At 45.0% G+C, this 14,464-nt stretch overlaps 2 protein-coding genes across 3 annotated transcripts; both read left to right on the forward strand.

Annotated features, from left to right (window-relative positions):
• The first annotated feature begins 49 nt into the window (after positions 1 to 49).
• Positions 50 to 7,810, forward strand: HARS2 (histidyl-tRNA synthetase 2, mitochondrial). Of its 2 annotated transcripts, none has more exons than XM_059919512.1 (13): positions 50 to 348; positions 1,560 to 1,634; positions 2,033 to 2,152; positions 2,264 to 2,359; positions 3,054 to 3,179; positions 3,285 to 3,392; positions 3,652 to 3,750; positions 4,071 to 4,164; positions 4,492 to 4,619; positions 4,711 to 4,953; positions 5,116 to 5,232; positions 6,429 to 6,575; positions 6,990 to 7,810. In XM_059919512.1, exons 1-13 carry the CDS (start codon positions 130 to 132, stop codon positions 7,047 to 7,049), a joined length of 1,632 nt encoding a protein of 543 aa, XP_059775495.1. In that variant the 5' UTR covers positions 50 to 129; the 3' UTR covers positions 7,050 to 7,810. The 2 variants fall into 2 exon arrangements, with proteins under 2 accessions (XP_059775495.1, XP_059775494.1); XM_059919511.1 differs by having other exon boundaries at positions 6,429 to 6,516.
• Positions 7,811 to 8,631: 821 nt separating this feature from the next.
• ZMAT2 (zinc finger matrin-type 2) lies at positions 8,632 to 14,256 on the forward strand. Its single transcript, XM_059917282.1, has 6 exons — positions 8,632 to 8,685; positions 9,016 to 9,109; positions 10,517 to 10,640; positions 11,888 to 11,961; positions 12,409 to 12,554; positions 13,218 to 14,256. Exons 1-6 carry the CDS (start codon positions 8,668 to 8,670, stop codon positions 13,359 to 13,361), a joined length of 600 nt encoding a protein of 199 aa, XP_059773265.1. The 5' UTR covers positions 8,632 to 8,667; the 3' UTR covers positions 13,362 to 14,256.
• Positions 14,257 to 14,464: the final 208 nt, after the last annotated feature.

Genomic DNA, 14,464 nt, shown 5'->3' on the forward strand with positions numbered 1-14,464 from the left:
CTAGAAAGCCACCACTCAGTACAACAATCACTTCCGGCTCCTACAGGAAGTGCGGAAGCTGGGCGGAAGCCAGAGAGGACTGGAACCACCCTGCGGGATTCGGGAGGTGTAGAAACGCTCACCTCTAATATGGTGCTCGGGGTTCGCCTCTACAGCGCCCTGTACCCTTCCTGGGGTCCTGTCTGCCTCCTTCCTAGGTCCTTTGCCTCGTGTTCCGGAAATCCTGCCTCCTGCTGCACGATGCCCCGGCTCGGACTCCTACATGGGAGGGCCTGGGCTGTGCTGTTTGGCCAGCTCCGGCGGCCGCCCGGTGCTGTATGCATCGGGGCAGTCCATTCTCATAGCCAGGTGAGCCAGACTGAGATAGCTCTGGTCTGTCGGGGCAGGATCTCCAGGTCTGAAAGCATAGACTCGCGGCCTGTACTCCCGCAGTATTAACAGTCGGTTTTTTATTGAGTGCCCACCATGTACCGACACAGAGCTAAGGCCTTTTAGGATGTTTTGTCATTTAATCATCATAGCAATCTTGAGATGTTGGGGTTATTATTTCCGTTTTACAGTTGAGGAAACGGAGGCTCCAAGGTTAAATGACTTACCTATGGCTACATAGTAAGGGAGCATTTTAATATAGGTACATAGTCCCTTATCTGAACCTTTTAGGATCAAACACATTTAAATTTTTTTAAGCAAAATATATGAATATTCCCACTAAGTGAGATGACTAACTACCATAAGTAGAGTGAGTTCACATTAGAATTTACCTCAAAATTTTTAGTTTTCAGAGATTATGGATTCTTAGGAGGGGTTGTGGGCTTCAACTGCTGTCCTTTGGAGCACAGAATCTGCCAAAGTATGAACTACTACACGCTCTATATTTCTGGAAGGGCATACAGCCTGCTGGTGATAATCAAAATCACAGATTCTGTTTTACCTTGGGAATGACACTATTGTGTTTCCAGTAGATGCTTTGTGCTATCATGAACAACAGAGCTCAGATCTTTTGTTATTTGCAGTCACAGCATCCTACCAATCGGCTTTTTTTTTTTTTTTTTTCAATCAGGAAATCCATTCCTTTTCATTCCACAGGCATGTTCTGTGTTCTTGGGCTGTTTCTCTTTTGTCTTCCAGTTACTTTTTCCCTATCTCCAAGCCTAATGACCATTGCTACCTTATTAACAATTCTTATTTTTCGCTCTTTGAGTAGGAACTGAGAACTGGAGATCATACTAATCCCTACTCCTATATGGTTAGTGGTGGTAGTCTTGGGTTGCTTTGTGCCTTCCTTGTTTTTTGCTGGTTAAAGTTTTTCATACTTTTAAAAACTCCAGTTATAGTGAGGAAGCTTGTATGGTAAACATCTGATCCCATATGTATTACATATATATTGCAGATACAACTGGGTTTTTGGAAGTGGGCTGAGATTGGGATAGATGAAATAGTGTTCAGACTTCCTGTTGCTCAGGGCCAAAAGTATTTTCAGGTTGGTGGTACACAGGGCCAGAGATACCACAGGTTTGGCCAGTGTTGAGAGGAGCCATATCTCACATTTTTTCTGCCAGGTTGCGGAGGCAGCGTTAGCAACCCAACTGAAGCCACATCAAGAGAAATCAAATTTTATTATCAAGACCCCAAAGGTAATGTTCTTTGCCCCACCCTGTCCGTTAGAGTGCCTTGGAGTTCTGCCCTGTGCTTCTCTTCCTGACCACTTTTAATGTTTTTGTTTTTGTTTGTTTGTTTTGGCTGTGCCGCATGGCTTGCGGGATCTTAGTTCCCCGACCAGGGGTTGAACCCAGGCCCTTGGCAGTGAAAGCGCAGAGTCCTAACCACAGGACCCTCAGGGTATTCCCTATTTTTAATTTTTCACTATTTCACTAATTCTTCACTATTCTTGAGGTACTGGGTGGGGCTCATAGTCGTCTGAACTCAAAGAGATTTCAACTCCAGACCTTAGATTATAGATGTAGTTTAAGTCTTTGTCTTAAATGGACTTGTCTTTGTCTTTGTTTTCACTCTGGCTCCTTTTGGTTTCTAGGGCACCAGAGATCTTAGTCCCCAGCAGATGGTTGTGAGGGAGAAAATTATTGATATGGTTGTTAGCTGCTTTAAACGTCATGGAGCAAAGGGGTTGGATACCCCGGCATTTGAGCTAAAGGTAAGAAGAGAAAAAAAGAGTGCAGGAACTCCATTTCTTTCCCAAAGGGCTTCTAACCTATGTTCTGGAGTCCTCCTTTTAACCGTGGCACTTTCTGTTTGACCCCTGCAGGAAATGCTTACTGAGAAGTATGGAGAGGACTCTGGGCTCATCTATGATCTGAAGGATCAGGGTGGAGAGCTGTTGTCCTTGCGCTATGACCTTACTGTATCCTTCTAAGTACGGGAGCCTGACTTACCTCTTTCCAAACCTAGAGGGCATTCTCTGATAACGGGACAGAAGTGACTCTGGGACCCTATAGGTTCACTGGCAGCAGCCTTTACTTCAAGTTTCTTCCAGAAGGCAATTCTGCCAGCAGAGCCTGGCCTGGAGCTCTGTCATTTAAGTTTATAGTGTGTCAGAATCCGTTGAGGAAGCTTGCAAAAATACAGATTTTTGACCTCTAGCCCCAGATTTTCTTAATTCTGTAGCTGGAGTGGTGTTCAGAAATCTTCATTTTAAATAGGTACCTGGATAATTAAGATGCAGGTGGTCCTTGAACACTTGAAGAAACATTGATATAGAAGTTGTAGGCAAATCCAGGTTCTGAAGCTTGACTCTTCTGAGACAGTTAAGAATTGATCTGAATGGGAGGGAATGGCCCAGACTTGAAGTTGTTGGGTCATTTCTATCTCTGCTTCCCGTGCTTTCTACCAAACTTGCAGGGATTCCTTCATTTGACACTATTCAATGTTTATTGATTGCTATGCCTTGGGGATAGTGGGAAAGGAGACAGAGAAAGTCCTTGTTCTAATCCTAGTGGATGAGATCCAATTGATAGAGGCCCAGTCCTCCCTAATGTCTTTTCACTGGGGCTAAGCTCTGGATGTAGTATTCTTCCTCCTTAACCTATTTATGTGAGGTCCCTTTTGCTCGTTATCTGGCCATGAATAAAGTGAAGAAGATGAAACGCTATCATGTTGGAAACGTGTGGCGGCGGGAGAGCCCAACCATAGTCCAAGGCCGCTACCGGGAGTTCTGCCAGTGTGTAAGTGACCTGATGGAGGTAGCATGGTTTGATAGTTCTGGGGACCACAACCTAGGAACTGGCTGCTCAGTAATTTTTTTTCGCCTGTCTTTTTCTTTGCTGTAGGATTTTGACATTGCTGGTCAGTTTGACCCTATGATCCCTGATGCAGAGTGTTTGAAGATCATGTGTGAAATCCTTAGTGGGTTGCAGCTGGGGGATTTTCTCATTAAGGTGAGGCCAGAGCTGAGGACTGAGGGGAGAAGTCTGGATTTGGCCTAATGCTGTTTCAAAACATAGGTGACCCCAGCCATTAAGCCTGTGGCTCTAGGACTTTCTTAGTACAGGTGTTGCATTTTATATCTGTATCTATATAGTCATCCTGTGGAATTTCCTTTCTATCCCTTTTATGAGTCAGGCAAGTAGGGACTGCCATTGTTTTGAGGGAGAGGTCATTCATAAGCCACTTGGGTCACTTCCATTGAGTTCACAGGTCAATGACCGGCGGATTTTGGATGGGATATTTGCCGTCTGTGGTGTTCCTGAAAGCAAGTTCCATGCCATCTGCTCCTCGGTTGACAAACTAGACAAGGTAACAAAGAAGACATGCTTCAGTAGATCCTATCAGAGTTTCTGCCCTGCCTTCAAATCTATATATACCTTTAGAGGAAAATAAGGAGATGGTGGCTGGAAGTGAGCTATTTCTGGGAGGAAGGTAAGGAGACATTCTGAAACGAGACCTGAGTTTTGCTGTACAGTGGAGATTATGGCTGGATTTCCTAAGCTGCCTCTGACTTTGCTGAGTAGAATGTTAGCTACTCGTGACATACATAATGAATGAAATGAGATGTTCTTTTCCATTAAGAGAAAGAAGGATCTTGGGGCTAGGCTAATGTTTGGGTGTTTGTGCAGATGTCTTGGAAAGATGTGAGACGTGAGATGGTGGCAAAGAAAGGCCTGGCTGCTGAAATAGCTGATCGAATTGGGGATTACGTCCAATGTCATGGTAAGAATCAGTGTTTTCAGAGGTACATGATAGAACCAGAGTGAGAGTGATAAGTGTATAACTTCTACCTCTGAAACAGCTCCTTTTCATAAATGTGCTAAGTTCCAGAGCCTGGTTTGAATTTAATAACCTTTTTACTTACTGTAACCAGTTATGTCTTCAGGTGTCAAAGATGGAGACAGAGGAGGAGAATCTGGTCATATGTGATCAGGATCTTTTTTTTTAAGAAAATGAGGAGGACTAGCTGGAGCATATTAGGGATAAATTTGGATGAAACACATCTGGGTGTATAACACAGACCGTATTTCTCCCCACATGTCTCTCCAGGAGGGGTATCCTTGGTGGAACAAATGTTCCAGGATCCCAGACTATCCCAGAACAAGCAGGCCCTAGAGGGCTTGGGAGACCTGAAGCTGCTATTTGAATACCTGACTTTATTTGGAATTGCTGAGAAGGTAAGCTGGGTAGGGAGTGGACCTCCTGCTGTGTCTAGGGCTCTCAGGGTCCTGAGTCTTGTCTAAGACTGCTATAACCTTGTCCCCACAGATCTCCTTTGACCTGAGCCTGGCTCGGGGCCTGGACTACTATACAGGAGTGATCTATGAAGCAGTGCTGCTACAGACCCCAGCTCATGCTGAGGAGGAGCCACTGAATGTGGGCAGTGTGGCTGCTGGTGGGCGCTATGATGGGCTGGTGGGCATGTTTGACCCCAAAGGCCACAAGGTGCCGTGTGTGGGGCTCAGCATTGGAGTAGAGCGGATCTTCTCCATTGTGGAGCAGAAGATGAAGGTAGGCCCTTGGTAGGGTTAGAGTGGGGCTGCAGACCTTAAAAACTCTCATGTTTCTGGAGGTGCAGTTGGACTGTTTTTCTGATGATTGTTTTTGTTTTTTTTGAATTATTGGTGCAAAGGAAGTTTTTATTAGTTTTACTTTCTCTCTCTCTTTTACTAGACTTTTGGTGAGAATATACGGACCACAGAGACCCAAGTGTTTGTGGCCACACCTCAGAAGAACTTTCTCCAAGAACGGCTGAAGCTAATTGCAGAGCTTTGGGATGCTGGGATCAAGGTATAATGGAACTAATATCCAAAACATCTAGGTATATGTGGAATTCATGCACCAGGCCCACTTCTACCTTATGCCTAAGGTGGAACTCAAGACCTTTCTAGTCTTCACTAGTGTGTCTTCTTAGGGTATGAGGGCTAGCTACTTACTTATTTGGATATGCCTGCTCCTGAGGTTTGAGTGGTATGGTCACTTCTTTTTTTTTTTTTTTTTTAATATCTTTATTGGAGTATAATTGCTTTACAATGGTGTGTTAGTTTCTGCTTTATAACAAAATGAATCAGCTATACATATACATATATCCCCATATCTCCTCCCTCTTGCGTCTCCTTCCCACCCTCCCTATCCCACCCCTCTAGGTGGACGCAAAGCACCGAGCTGATCTCCCTGTGCTGTGAGGCTGCTTCCCACTAGCTATCTATTTTACTTTTGGTAGTATATATAAGTCCATGCCACTCTCTCACTTTGTCCCAGCTTACCCTTCCCCCTACCCACGTCCTCAAGTCCATTCTCTACGTCTGCATCTTTATTCCTGTCCTGCCCCTAGGTTCTTCAAAACCATTTTTTTTTCTTTTTTAGATTCTATATATATGTGTTAGCATACGGTATTTATTTTTCTCTTTCTGACTTACTTTACTCTGTATGACAGTCTCTAGGTCCATCCACCTCACCACAAATAACTCAATTTCGTTTCTTTCTATGGCTGAGTAATATTCCATTGTATATATGTGCCACATCTTCTTTATCCATTCGTCCGTCGATGGACACTTAGGTTGCTTTGGTATGGTCACGTCTAAGTCCCCTATTCTTTTTTAAAAAATTAATTAATTAATTAATTTTTGGCTGCATTGGGTCTTTGTTGCTGTGCACAGGCTTTCTCTAGTTGCGGCGAGCGGGGGCTACTCTTCATTGTGGTGCGCAGGCTTCTCATTGCAGTGGCTTCTCTTGTTGTGGAGCACAGGCTCTAGGCGTGTGGGCTGCAGTAAGTAGTTGTGGTACGTGGGCTCAGTAGTTGTGGCTCACGGGCTCTAGAGTGCAGGCTCAGTAGTTGTAGCGCACGGGCTTAGTTGCTCTGCGGCATGTGGGATCTTTCCAGACCAGGGCTCGAACCCGTGTCCCCTGCATTGGCAGGCAGATTCTAAACCACTGTGCCACCAGGGAAGTCCCTAAGTCTCCTATTCTTTCTTTACCCTTTTCAGGCAGAGCTGATGTATAAGAACAACCCTAAACTACTAACTCAACTGCACTACTGTGAGAACATGGGCATCCCACTGGTGGTCATTATTGGTGAGCAAGAACTGAAGGAAGGGGTCATCAAGCTCCGTTCAGTGGCCAGCAGGGAGGAGGTGAGTGGGGGCAGGCAGAAATAGGAGGGACCAAGTGTTTCTACCTTTCTTAGATTCTTTAAGAAATATATATCTTTTGGCTGAGAAAATATCTCCAGGGTTAATCATGATAGAGATGAATGAGCACCCACCCTAGGCAACCATTAGCCGATGACTGGTTGGGTGGGCAAAAGGACAAACGAAATCTCTATGGGTATTTCAAGACTAATGAACAAAATAGACATAGAACAGGTGTTTGAATCCCTTTAGTCCTGAGGGCATACATTCTCCAGGTCAGGCTGAAGCACATACTCCTCCCTGCTGGTTGCATAAGTAGTGGGAGCAGTTGCAGAGTTAAATGAGTCCAGAAAAGTAGTGGCTAAGGAACTAGTATCACTCTCTAGTTCGTCACATGAGAGTTCTGTTATGTTTCAGGTGGCCATTACACGGGAAAATCTTGTGGCTGAAATTCAGAAGCGACTGTCTGAGTCTTGATCCTTGCCTGAATGCCATCTGCTGCTCTTTGTAGAAAGGTTTCATCTAGGACTGACTTCCTGAGGGACTCCACAACTGCTGGCCAGGATGGGTGACAAGTGCCTCTGCATCCTTCATCCTTCCTGGGTACAGAACTGTAGAAGGCCCTGAGGACTCCTGGGCTAGTGTGAGCAGCTATTCTGCATGGGCGCAGATGGCTGGTACGTGAAAGAGACATGCTCTAACATCCGAGGCAGATGGCAGGTTTGAAATGCCATTGAATGCTGCCAACAGGTGCTGAGATGGTTGCTATGAGCAAGTCTCTGGGAAAGTCACCTCAGGTTGAGAGGATTCTGACCATTGAGATCAAAAGTCAAATACTTAGCCTTCCACTCTGGCTTCTGAGCCAGTTTCTGGGAAGTTTGTCCGTAGCCTGCCCTTGGCCTGTCCAGGGAGTTTTTGGGAGACAGCAAAGAGTTGGGCAATGACTCTTTTCTGTTTTGTTTGAGGACAGAGATGCTATCCCAAGGGCATAGCAGTGCCCATATTGATGTGGCATCTCTCTAGCCCATCCATTGTTAATAATAGCAGGGTGAGGCTGTCTGTTTAATAATCTTGAATGTTGAACTTAATAAGTGACCTGACAAGATTGAGATGTGATCTTTTGAGATTTTGGAGACCATTACCTGTGCCAGAATCACTGCTCTGACTTCCATGTCCTGCCATGGAGGTGCCTGTTCTAGAAGTGGTTGTATAATATATTAAATAAAATATTAAATATAGTAGTTTGGGTAATTTGTTATCAAGGGATTGGTTTGCATAGGCCATGGAAAACGCTTGAGTGTACACTGGAGGATTCTGTGAGCTAGGAGTATCCTCCCTGGGGTGATGTTTCTGTATTCAGTGAAGGGAGCAGCCACAGTTCCCCTTCCCCCCAACTTGGAGATACAGTCACGTCACTAAATCAGTGTATAGTGAGATATCTGCTAGAGTTCTTTACCCTAGAGTGTTGCTGATGACCGACCTTCCCAAGTCGCATCATGTTGATTAAACTGTGCCCTGTAGATTGAATGACTAATGTTTCTCAGCTGAAGGAAAAACGAGTTAACCAAAGGTTGATAGCATTGCTTCAAGATAAAGAGACAAGTTGCAAAAAGCGCCTTGCATATGTGCGTTGGAAAGGCTGCAGCCTTTGCAAACAGTTCGGCGCTCTTGGGGCCATATCTTTAGTGCATACAGGTAAATGAAGCATCTAGAGCCCCTATTACGGCGCTTCAGCCTTAAAGAAGGTTTGGAAATTCTTGGCAGTGCACGCAAGTTGATTAGATTAGATCAAGAGAACTGATCCGAATCTCATTTTCCTCTTTGGTTTAAAAGACAAGTTGAATCTACGCTTGTTTTGAAAGCCACGGCAAAAACGTTTCCAGGCGCCCTTACTTCCGTGTAGCTTCATACTTTCCTCGCGCATGCGCTATTTCTTTGGAGCAGGGGCGGGGCCGACAAATCCTGTTTTAGAAGCCCTCCAGTGCTTAGCTCGTTTAGAACACGAGAGTCTAAGCTTATTGGAGGCAAGCTTGCTTTACGGCTCAGGGCCGCTTTTTACGGCATTTTCAGGCTTCCCATTCACTTCGCAGTGAAGATGGCGTCGGGCAGTGGGGTAGGTGTTGTGTGTGAGGAGGCTTGGGGTGGGGGGTAGGGGGTGGCTTCTCGGCGCCGAGTATTCTGCACCCGATTGACTTCCCGACACCTCCTCGCAAACTAATGGCCCCAGTTCAAGAGCTTCTTCGTAAGGCCCTGGCACAGGGTCAGTGGAATCGGGGAGGGCTCTGGTTGGGGTCCTGAGGCAACCTCAGCCTCCTGGTGCTGTCCGGAGAGGCTTCGCTCTCCCCAGGTCCCGGGGCCGCCTTGGCAGCGAGGACGCGCTTCCGTTTTTCCAGGAGTCGGACACGATTAGCGACGAATCTCAAGCGCTTTTTCCTCCCCTCAGACAAAAAACTTGGACTTTCGCCGAAAGTGGGACAAAGATGAATATGAGAAGCTCGCCGAGAAGAGGCTCACGGAAGAGAGAGAAAAGAAGGATGGTGGGTGCCTTCTCCATCAAGTGCTAAGTGCATTATAGAGGCGATGCAATGGTTGGAGAGTGGGTGGGGAGTTGAAATGTGCTGTCCTCCTTTCTTGTGTAACCTTTGGCAGAGCGTTGCCTCCCTGGTCCTCAGTTTCTTCAGGTATGAGAGAGAGGAGATGGACTGAAGTGCTTTTGAGGTGCTTTCCAGCTCTGTGATTCTGCTTCCTTGCCCTACCTTTGCTTGGCTTATTTCGTACTTTCCTCAAGTACAGAGAAGAGAGTGGGATCCTTACTAGTGACAGAAGAAGGAGTATTTTGCTGCTATGTATTATTGCTTTTGAAGAGCAGCGGGGGACATGGTATTGTTTAACCTAGCGCTTAGTGCTGTTCTCTGTGCCTTATACAATGTGAGGGAGTTGGTGCTTCTCTCCTAGAGATTCCACTCTATAAAAAGAAACGTCTTATTTTCTCATCTGTTTTCAAACTGTACATTTTTCTTTTGCTTTACTTTTTTTTAAAAAAATAAATTTATTTATTTATTTGTTTTTATTTTTGACTGTGTTGGGTCTTCGTCGCTGTGCGCGGCTTTCTCTAGTTGTGGCGAGAGGGGTTACTCTTCGTTGCGGTGCACTGGCTTCTCATTGCAGTGGCTTCTCTTGTTGCGGAGCAGCGGCTCTTAGGTGCGCGGGCTTCAGTAGTTGTGGCTTGCGGGCTCTAGAGCACAGCCTCAGTAGTTGTGGCGCACGGGCTCAGTAGTTGTGGCTTGCAGGCTCTAGAGTGCAGGCTCAGTAGTTGTGGCTCACGGGCCCAGCTGCTCCACGGCATGTGGGATCTTCCCAGGCCAGGGCTCGAACCCGTGTCCCCTGCATTGGCAGGCGGATTCTTAACCACTGCGCCACCAGGGAAGTCCTCTTCTGCTTTACTTCTACACCACGTTGCATAATCTAACTCTTTTGGTTTTTATGTAACTTGTACAATAGTACTTGACATATAACAGATATTTCCTAAATGTTGGTCCCCCTTTAAAGTTTTCCCAGCTTTCAGAAGATTCCTTTCTGTTTTATGCTTGGGATATCTGTTTGGAAGCACTATTGAGTGGTCTTACTCTTCTTTTAAAAGGTTGCTTTTTGTGAAAATTCAGAACTCCTCCCTTCAATTCAGTTAATTCATGAATAAAAAACATTGCTTTTAGACTCGTCGGCTTTGAAGTGGAGGAAAGATATAGAGGGTTAAAGATTGCTTGTCATTTTTTCTGTGTTGAGCTTCTCCTTAGCTGCTGCTAGAAGTGACTGTTGTGTCCCTTGCTTCAGGTTTCAGAAAGACATGAAAGTAAACCTCAGGATTTTGGATTTCATGCGTTTCTTCTCCTTTCTGGTTAAGGAACTCTAATAATGAAGGGACTTCCTTCCCCATTATATTTCAGGAAAACCAGTGCAGCCAGTCAAGCGAGAGCTTCTCCGGCATAGGGACTACAAGGTGGACCTGGAATCCAAACTTGGGAAGACAATCGTCATTACCAAGACCACCCCACAGTCTGAGATGGGAGGGTGAGTGGCTTTTTGTCTTTCTCTGCAGCCAGGAGTAAGTCTAATAAACTGCGTTGGTTTTAGGAAGTGTTGAGCAGGGTACCTGGCCCTAGAATAACAACCTTGTTTCCTGTAATTCCATCCATTGTCCTCCAAGGTCTCAAATTAACTTAATAGTGTCTCTAAGAGGGGTCACTCTGTAGGCTTCTTCATATTAGCTCTGTAACTACTTCTTAATATCTTAAAAGGGATTATTTGTTCTCCTGCCAGAGGAAGAAATGAAGAAAAGGACTACTGAGGAGATTTCTAGGGGAGAAGTTAGGTAAAGCTAGAATGGAGCCCAGGTGCTGTTGATGGTGAATAAAGGGGGTTGAGGTTCCAGACTGGCTGCAAAGCTTGTAGCCGTTATGGATTTCCTGGTTGTGCACCTTCCTCCTAGACCAAGACTATAACCTGTAGGAAGAAGGGTCCCACAAGAACTCTTCATCTTTTTGCTCAGCACTACCTCTCTGTCCAGTTAGGTTTTCCAGCAGGAGCATAACACAGATAACAATGAGTGACACTTTTCTGAGCTGCTTCTCTGAGTAAATCCACTGTTGTCCTTCCTCTTTGTGTTAGTTATCTATTGCTATTTAAATTAATACATTAAGCCAGTATTTAGCAGCATAAAACAATAGATAGCTCACAGTATCTGTGGGTAAGTAATCTGGGAAAGGTTTACCTAGGTGGTTCTGGCTCAGTGTCTCTCACAAAGCTGTCATCAAGGTGTCTGCTGGGTCTGCATTCATCTGAGGTATAAGTGGGGCTGGAGGATCTGCTTCCAAGCTCTGTCACGTGGCTGTGGTTTGGAGACCTCAGTTCTATGCTCCATGGGCCGCTCCATAGTGCTGCTCACAGCAAAGCAAGTGGCTTCCCCAGGGCACGTGATCAGACTCGTGAACAGACTAAGACAGAATCCATGTTTTTTAATAACCTAATCTTGGAAGTGACATAGCATCACCTTTGATATATTCTATTGATCACACAGACTAACGCTGGTGCAAATTGGGAAGGGCCTATATAGGGTAGGAATACCAGGAGAGTGGGATCATTGTGGGGGCCATCTTGGAGGTTGGCAGCGACACTCTTCCAAGAGCTAAGGCTTTGTGGAAATGAGAATGCTTCTTCTAAAAAGAAATTTTACCTAAAAATAATGAGTTTTTTGGTTGAAAACGATAAAATCCTTACAACCAGATTTGACCCTAGTGCTATTTCTTTCTGTTTTCTAGATACTATTGCAATGTCTGTGACTGTGTGGTGAAAGACTCCATCAACTTCCTGGATCACATTAACGGAAAGAAACGTAAGGCTTGGAGGTAGTTTGCGACTGGGGCTGGATTTGAGTTTTGGAGGTGGGGTGCGGGAAAGGGTAGTTTCTATTGGGCCTCTTTTTTAATGTCTGGGGAATTCTCTTGTTGCTTCAGCATAGGTTATTCTTTACTTCATTATTTAATGTTTCTGGAGTCCATGAGGTGAGTATCTGTTCCAAGCTCTCAACAAGCCCAAACCATGGTCTTCTCCAGGGCCCAGCTGTCCCCACTGGTGTGCATCTGCTCAGTAAGGGTAGTTGAAAGCTGTGTATATCTTGTTATCTGGGGCTGCTGCCAGGGAAGTTTTTTTTAGCCCTAATTATTTTTACTGTGTGTTTTATGAGTCTGTTTTTTGTTTTTTTTTAATGTCAGGAAAAGACTTTTTGAGGGGCTTAGGATGTCTTAACAACCTTACCTTCTTCACTGTTGACCCTACCCAGATCAGCGAAACCTGGGCATGTCTATGCGTGTGGAACGTTCCACTTTGGATCAGGTGAAGAAACGTTTTGAAGTCAACAAGAAGAAGATGGAAGAGAAGCAGAAGGATTATGATTTTGAGGAAAGGATGAAGGAACTCAGAGAAGAGGTAGGCTCTCTTCCTCATTCCACTCCCATCCCCAGAGGAGAGTTGTATCTCCTGAATTTCTGTACATTAAGGGGAACATTTATTGCCCTTGTTTGGGACTCTCATAATCTGAAGGAAATGGCTCTAAACCTATCCTTTTCTTCTGGACTCTCTGGGCCATACTTTTTTTTTTTTTTTTTTTTTTTTACTATAGGAGTGATTAATTAAATGCACCTAGTCCCCAGCAGGCCCGTGGAACCAGGCTGACTGGGTCAGAATTCTTTTTCCTTCACATACTGGTTGTGAATCTTGGACAAGCTATATAACCTCTTTGTGCCTCTGTTTCCCCATATTCAAGATCTTAATATATAATATACATAAAGCACTTAGACCAGTTCCTGGCTTGTACTGTATGCCCCAGAATGTTAGTTCCTATTATGTGGCTTTACTCCCATCACCTTGTTAAGAACTAGAGATGAACTGGGATGTAGGATTGAGAAATGCTCTCCATAGGCTAAAACTTCTCTTTCTTGTCCCTTATGATCTTTACTGTGGCTTTTCCTCTGCTCTTGAAATTTTACTTGTCTTTAATTATTTTATTCTAAAGATAGAAAGGAAGCTCACCTATCTCTTTCAGCATTTGGCTTACGAGTCTGAACTGATTCTGAGTGATTTCCCTTCTAGGAGGAAAAGGCCAAAGCCTACAAGAAAGAGAAACAGAAGGAGAAGAAAAGGAGGGCTGAGGAGGACTTGACATTTGAGGAGGATGATGAGATGGCAGCTGTGATGGGCTTCTCTGGCTTTGGTTCCACCAAGAAGAGTTACTGAGGCTTTCTATGCTTGGCTTTTTGCCAGGCCTAACTTTGTGTGTGTGGGCGTCATCTTTTGGGAGGTACTGGGGAAAGTCCTTAAGAGTGGCAATGGGGAGGGCTAGAGGGTGGGTGTTTGTGGTTTCCCTCTACCTTGGGAGAGAGCACAGGATGCAAAGGAATGTGCTGTGGCATGTTCCTTCAGCCTCAGTATTTCACTGGAGACAGAGGACCTCTGATCATCTGAGTTCCCAATAAAGAAAAACCACCTCTTCTGAGGCTGCTTTCCCGAAACTCCCCTTGCATCTTTCCCTCTTCATCTGTCCATCTCATCTGAGCATCCTACATTTACCCTGTGTTCTGCCGTTGTTTTAATTTTTACTCTTGCTTAGCCTACAGCAGAAGGGTTCTCTGGGTCCCCAGTTTCCAGTTGATAGCATATCCTTGACTGGCCCCTCCTTTTGCCATTCTCCCCCAGTCCCGCCCTGTGGTTCTCCGGCCACCTGTGCATGCATGTGTACTTCTGCCTGGGTCATTGGTATGTGCGGATGCGTGTGCATGAAACTGTCACATAGAGGGAGCCTAAGCTAGAGCCTCAGGAGCATTGCTGCCTTGGGGCCTGGTGTTCTCAGCTTCCTCAGAGCATGTAACAGGAAATTAAATGGGATGAGTGTTTGGTGTGGTTTTTGTCTGGTGAGTTTTTTAACCTTTGTTCTTCATATGTAAACTGTTCAGCTTTTCCTATTTGTTTCATTTTATTGAGGATTACTCTGTTTTTGTCTTCCTTGTAAGCAGGCTCTTGGAAGAACCTGTTTGATGCAAAAAAGAAAAAGGAGAAAACCTCATATGGGAGCCCTTGGGTCTCAGAGGCTGTTCAACATGTATAATAAATAGCATTGACTGGGCCTATTTCACATTTGGTGGGAACATCCCATATTCTTCCCTGTGTATTGTTTTTTCTTCCCCATACTTATTCTCCTCCCTTCATTTGAGCCCTGTCACTTTTTTTCTAGGTGCCTTCAACACGAGTTATACTTTACTCTGATGTGATCTGTGTCTGGAGGAGTTTGAATATAACTTTTCCTGTAATTTTAGCCTCCTTTGATCTTCTGTTTCTGGAAC

This window comes from Balaenoptera ricei, chromosome 3 (genome assembly GCF_028023285.1).
Source record: "Balaenoptera ricei isolate mBalRic1 chromosome 3, mBalRic1.hap2, whole genome shotgun sequence".
In the NCBI taxonomy this organism is placed as follows: domain Eukaryota; kingdom Metazoa; phylum Chordata; class Mammalia; order Artiodactyla; family Balaenopteridae; genus Balaenoptera; species Balaenoptera ricei.

Excerpts from the sequence above, each read along its gene's own strand:
- HARS2 (XM_059919512.1), top strand. The coding sequence starts at position 130 with ATGGTGCTCGGGGTTCGCCTCTACAGCGCCCTGTACCCTTCCTGGGGT. Across the intron at positions 1,635-2,032 it reads TTATTATCAAGACCCCAAAG|GGCACCAGAGATCTTAGTCC; the intron begins GTAATGTTCTTT and ends TTTGGTTTCTAG. Across the intron at positions 3,393-3,651 it reads TGGGGGATTTTCTCATTAAG|GTCAATGACCGGCGGATTTT; the intron begins GTGAGGCCAGAG and ends TTGAGTTCACAG.
- ZMAT2 (XM_059917282.1), top strand. Across the intron at positions 9,110-10,516 it reads AGAGAGAGAAAAGAAGGATG|GAAAACCAGTGCAGCCAGTC; the intron begins GTGGGTGCCTTC and ends ATTATATTTCAG. Across the intron at positions 12,555-13,217 it reads TGAAGGAACTCAGAGAAGAG|GAGGAAAAGGCCAAAGCCTA; the intron begins GTAGGCTCTCTT and ends TTTCCCTTCTAG.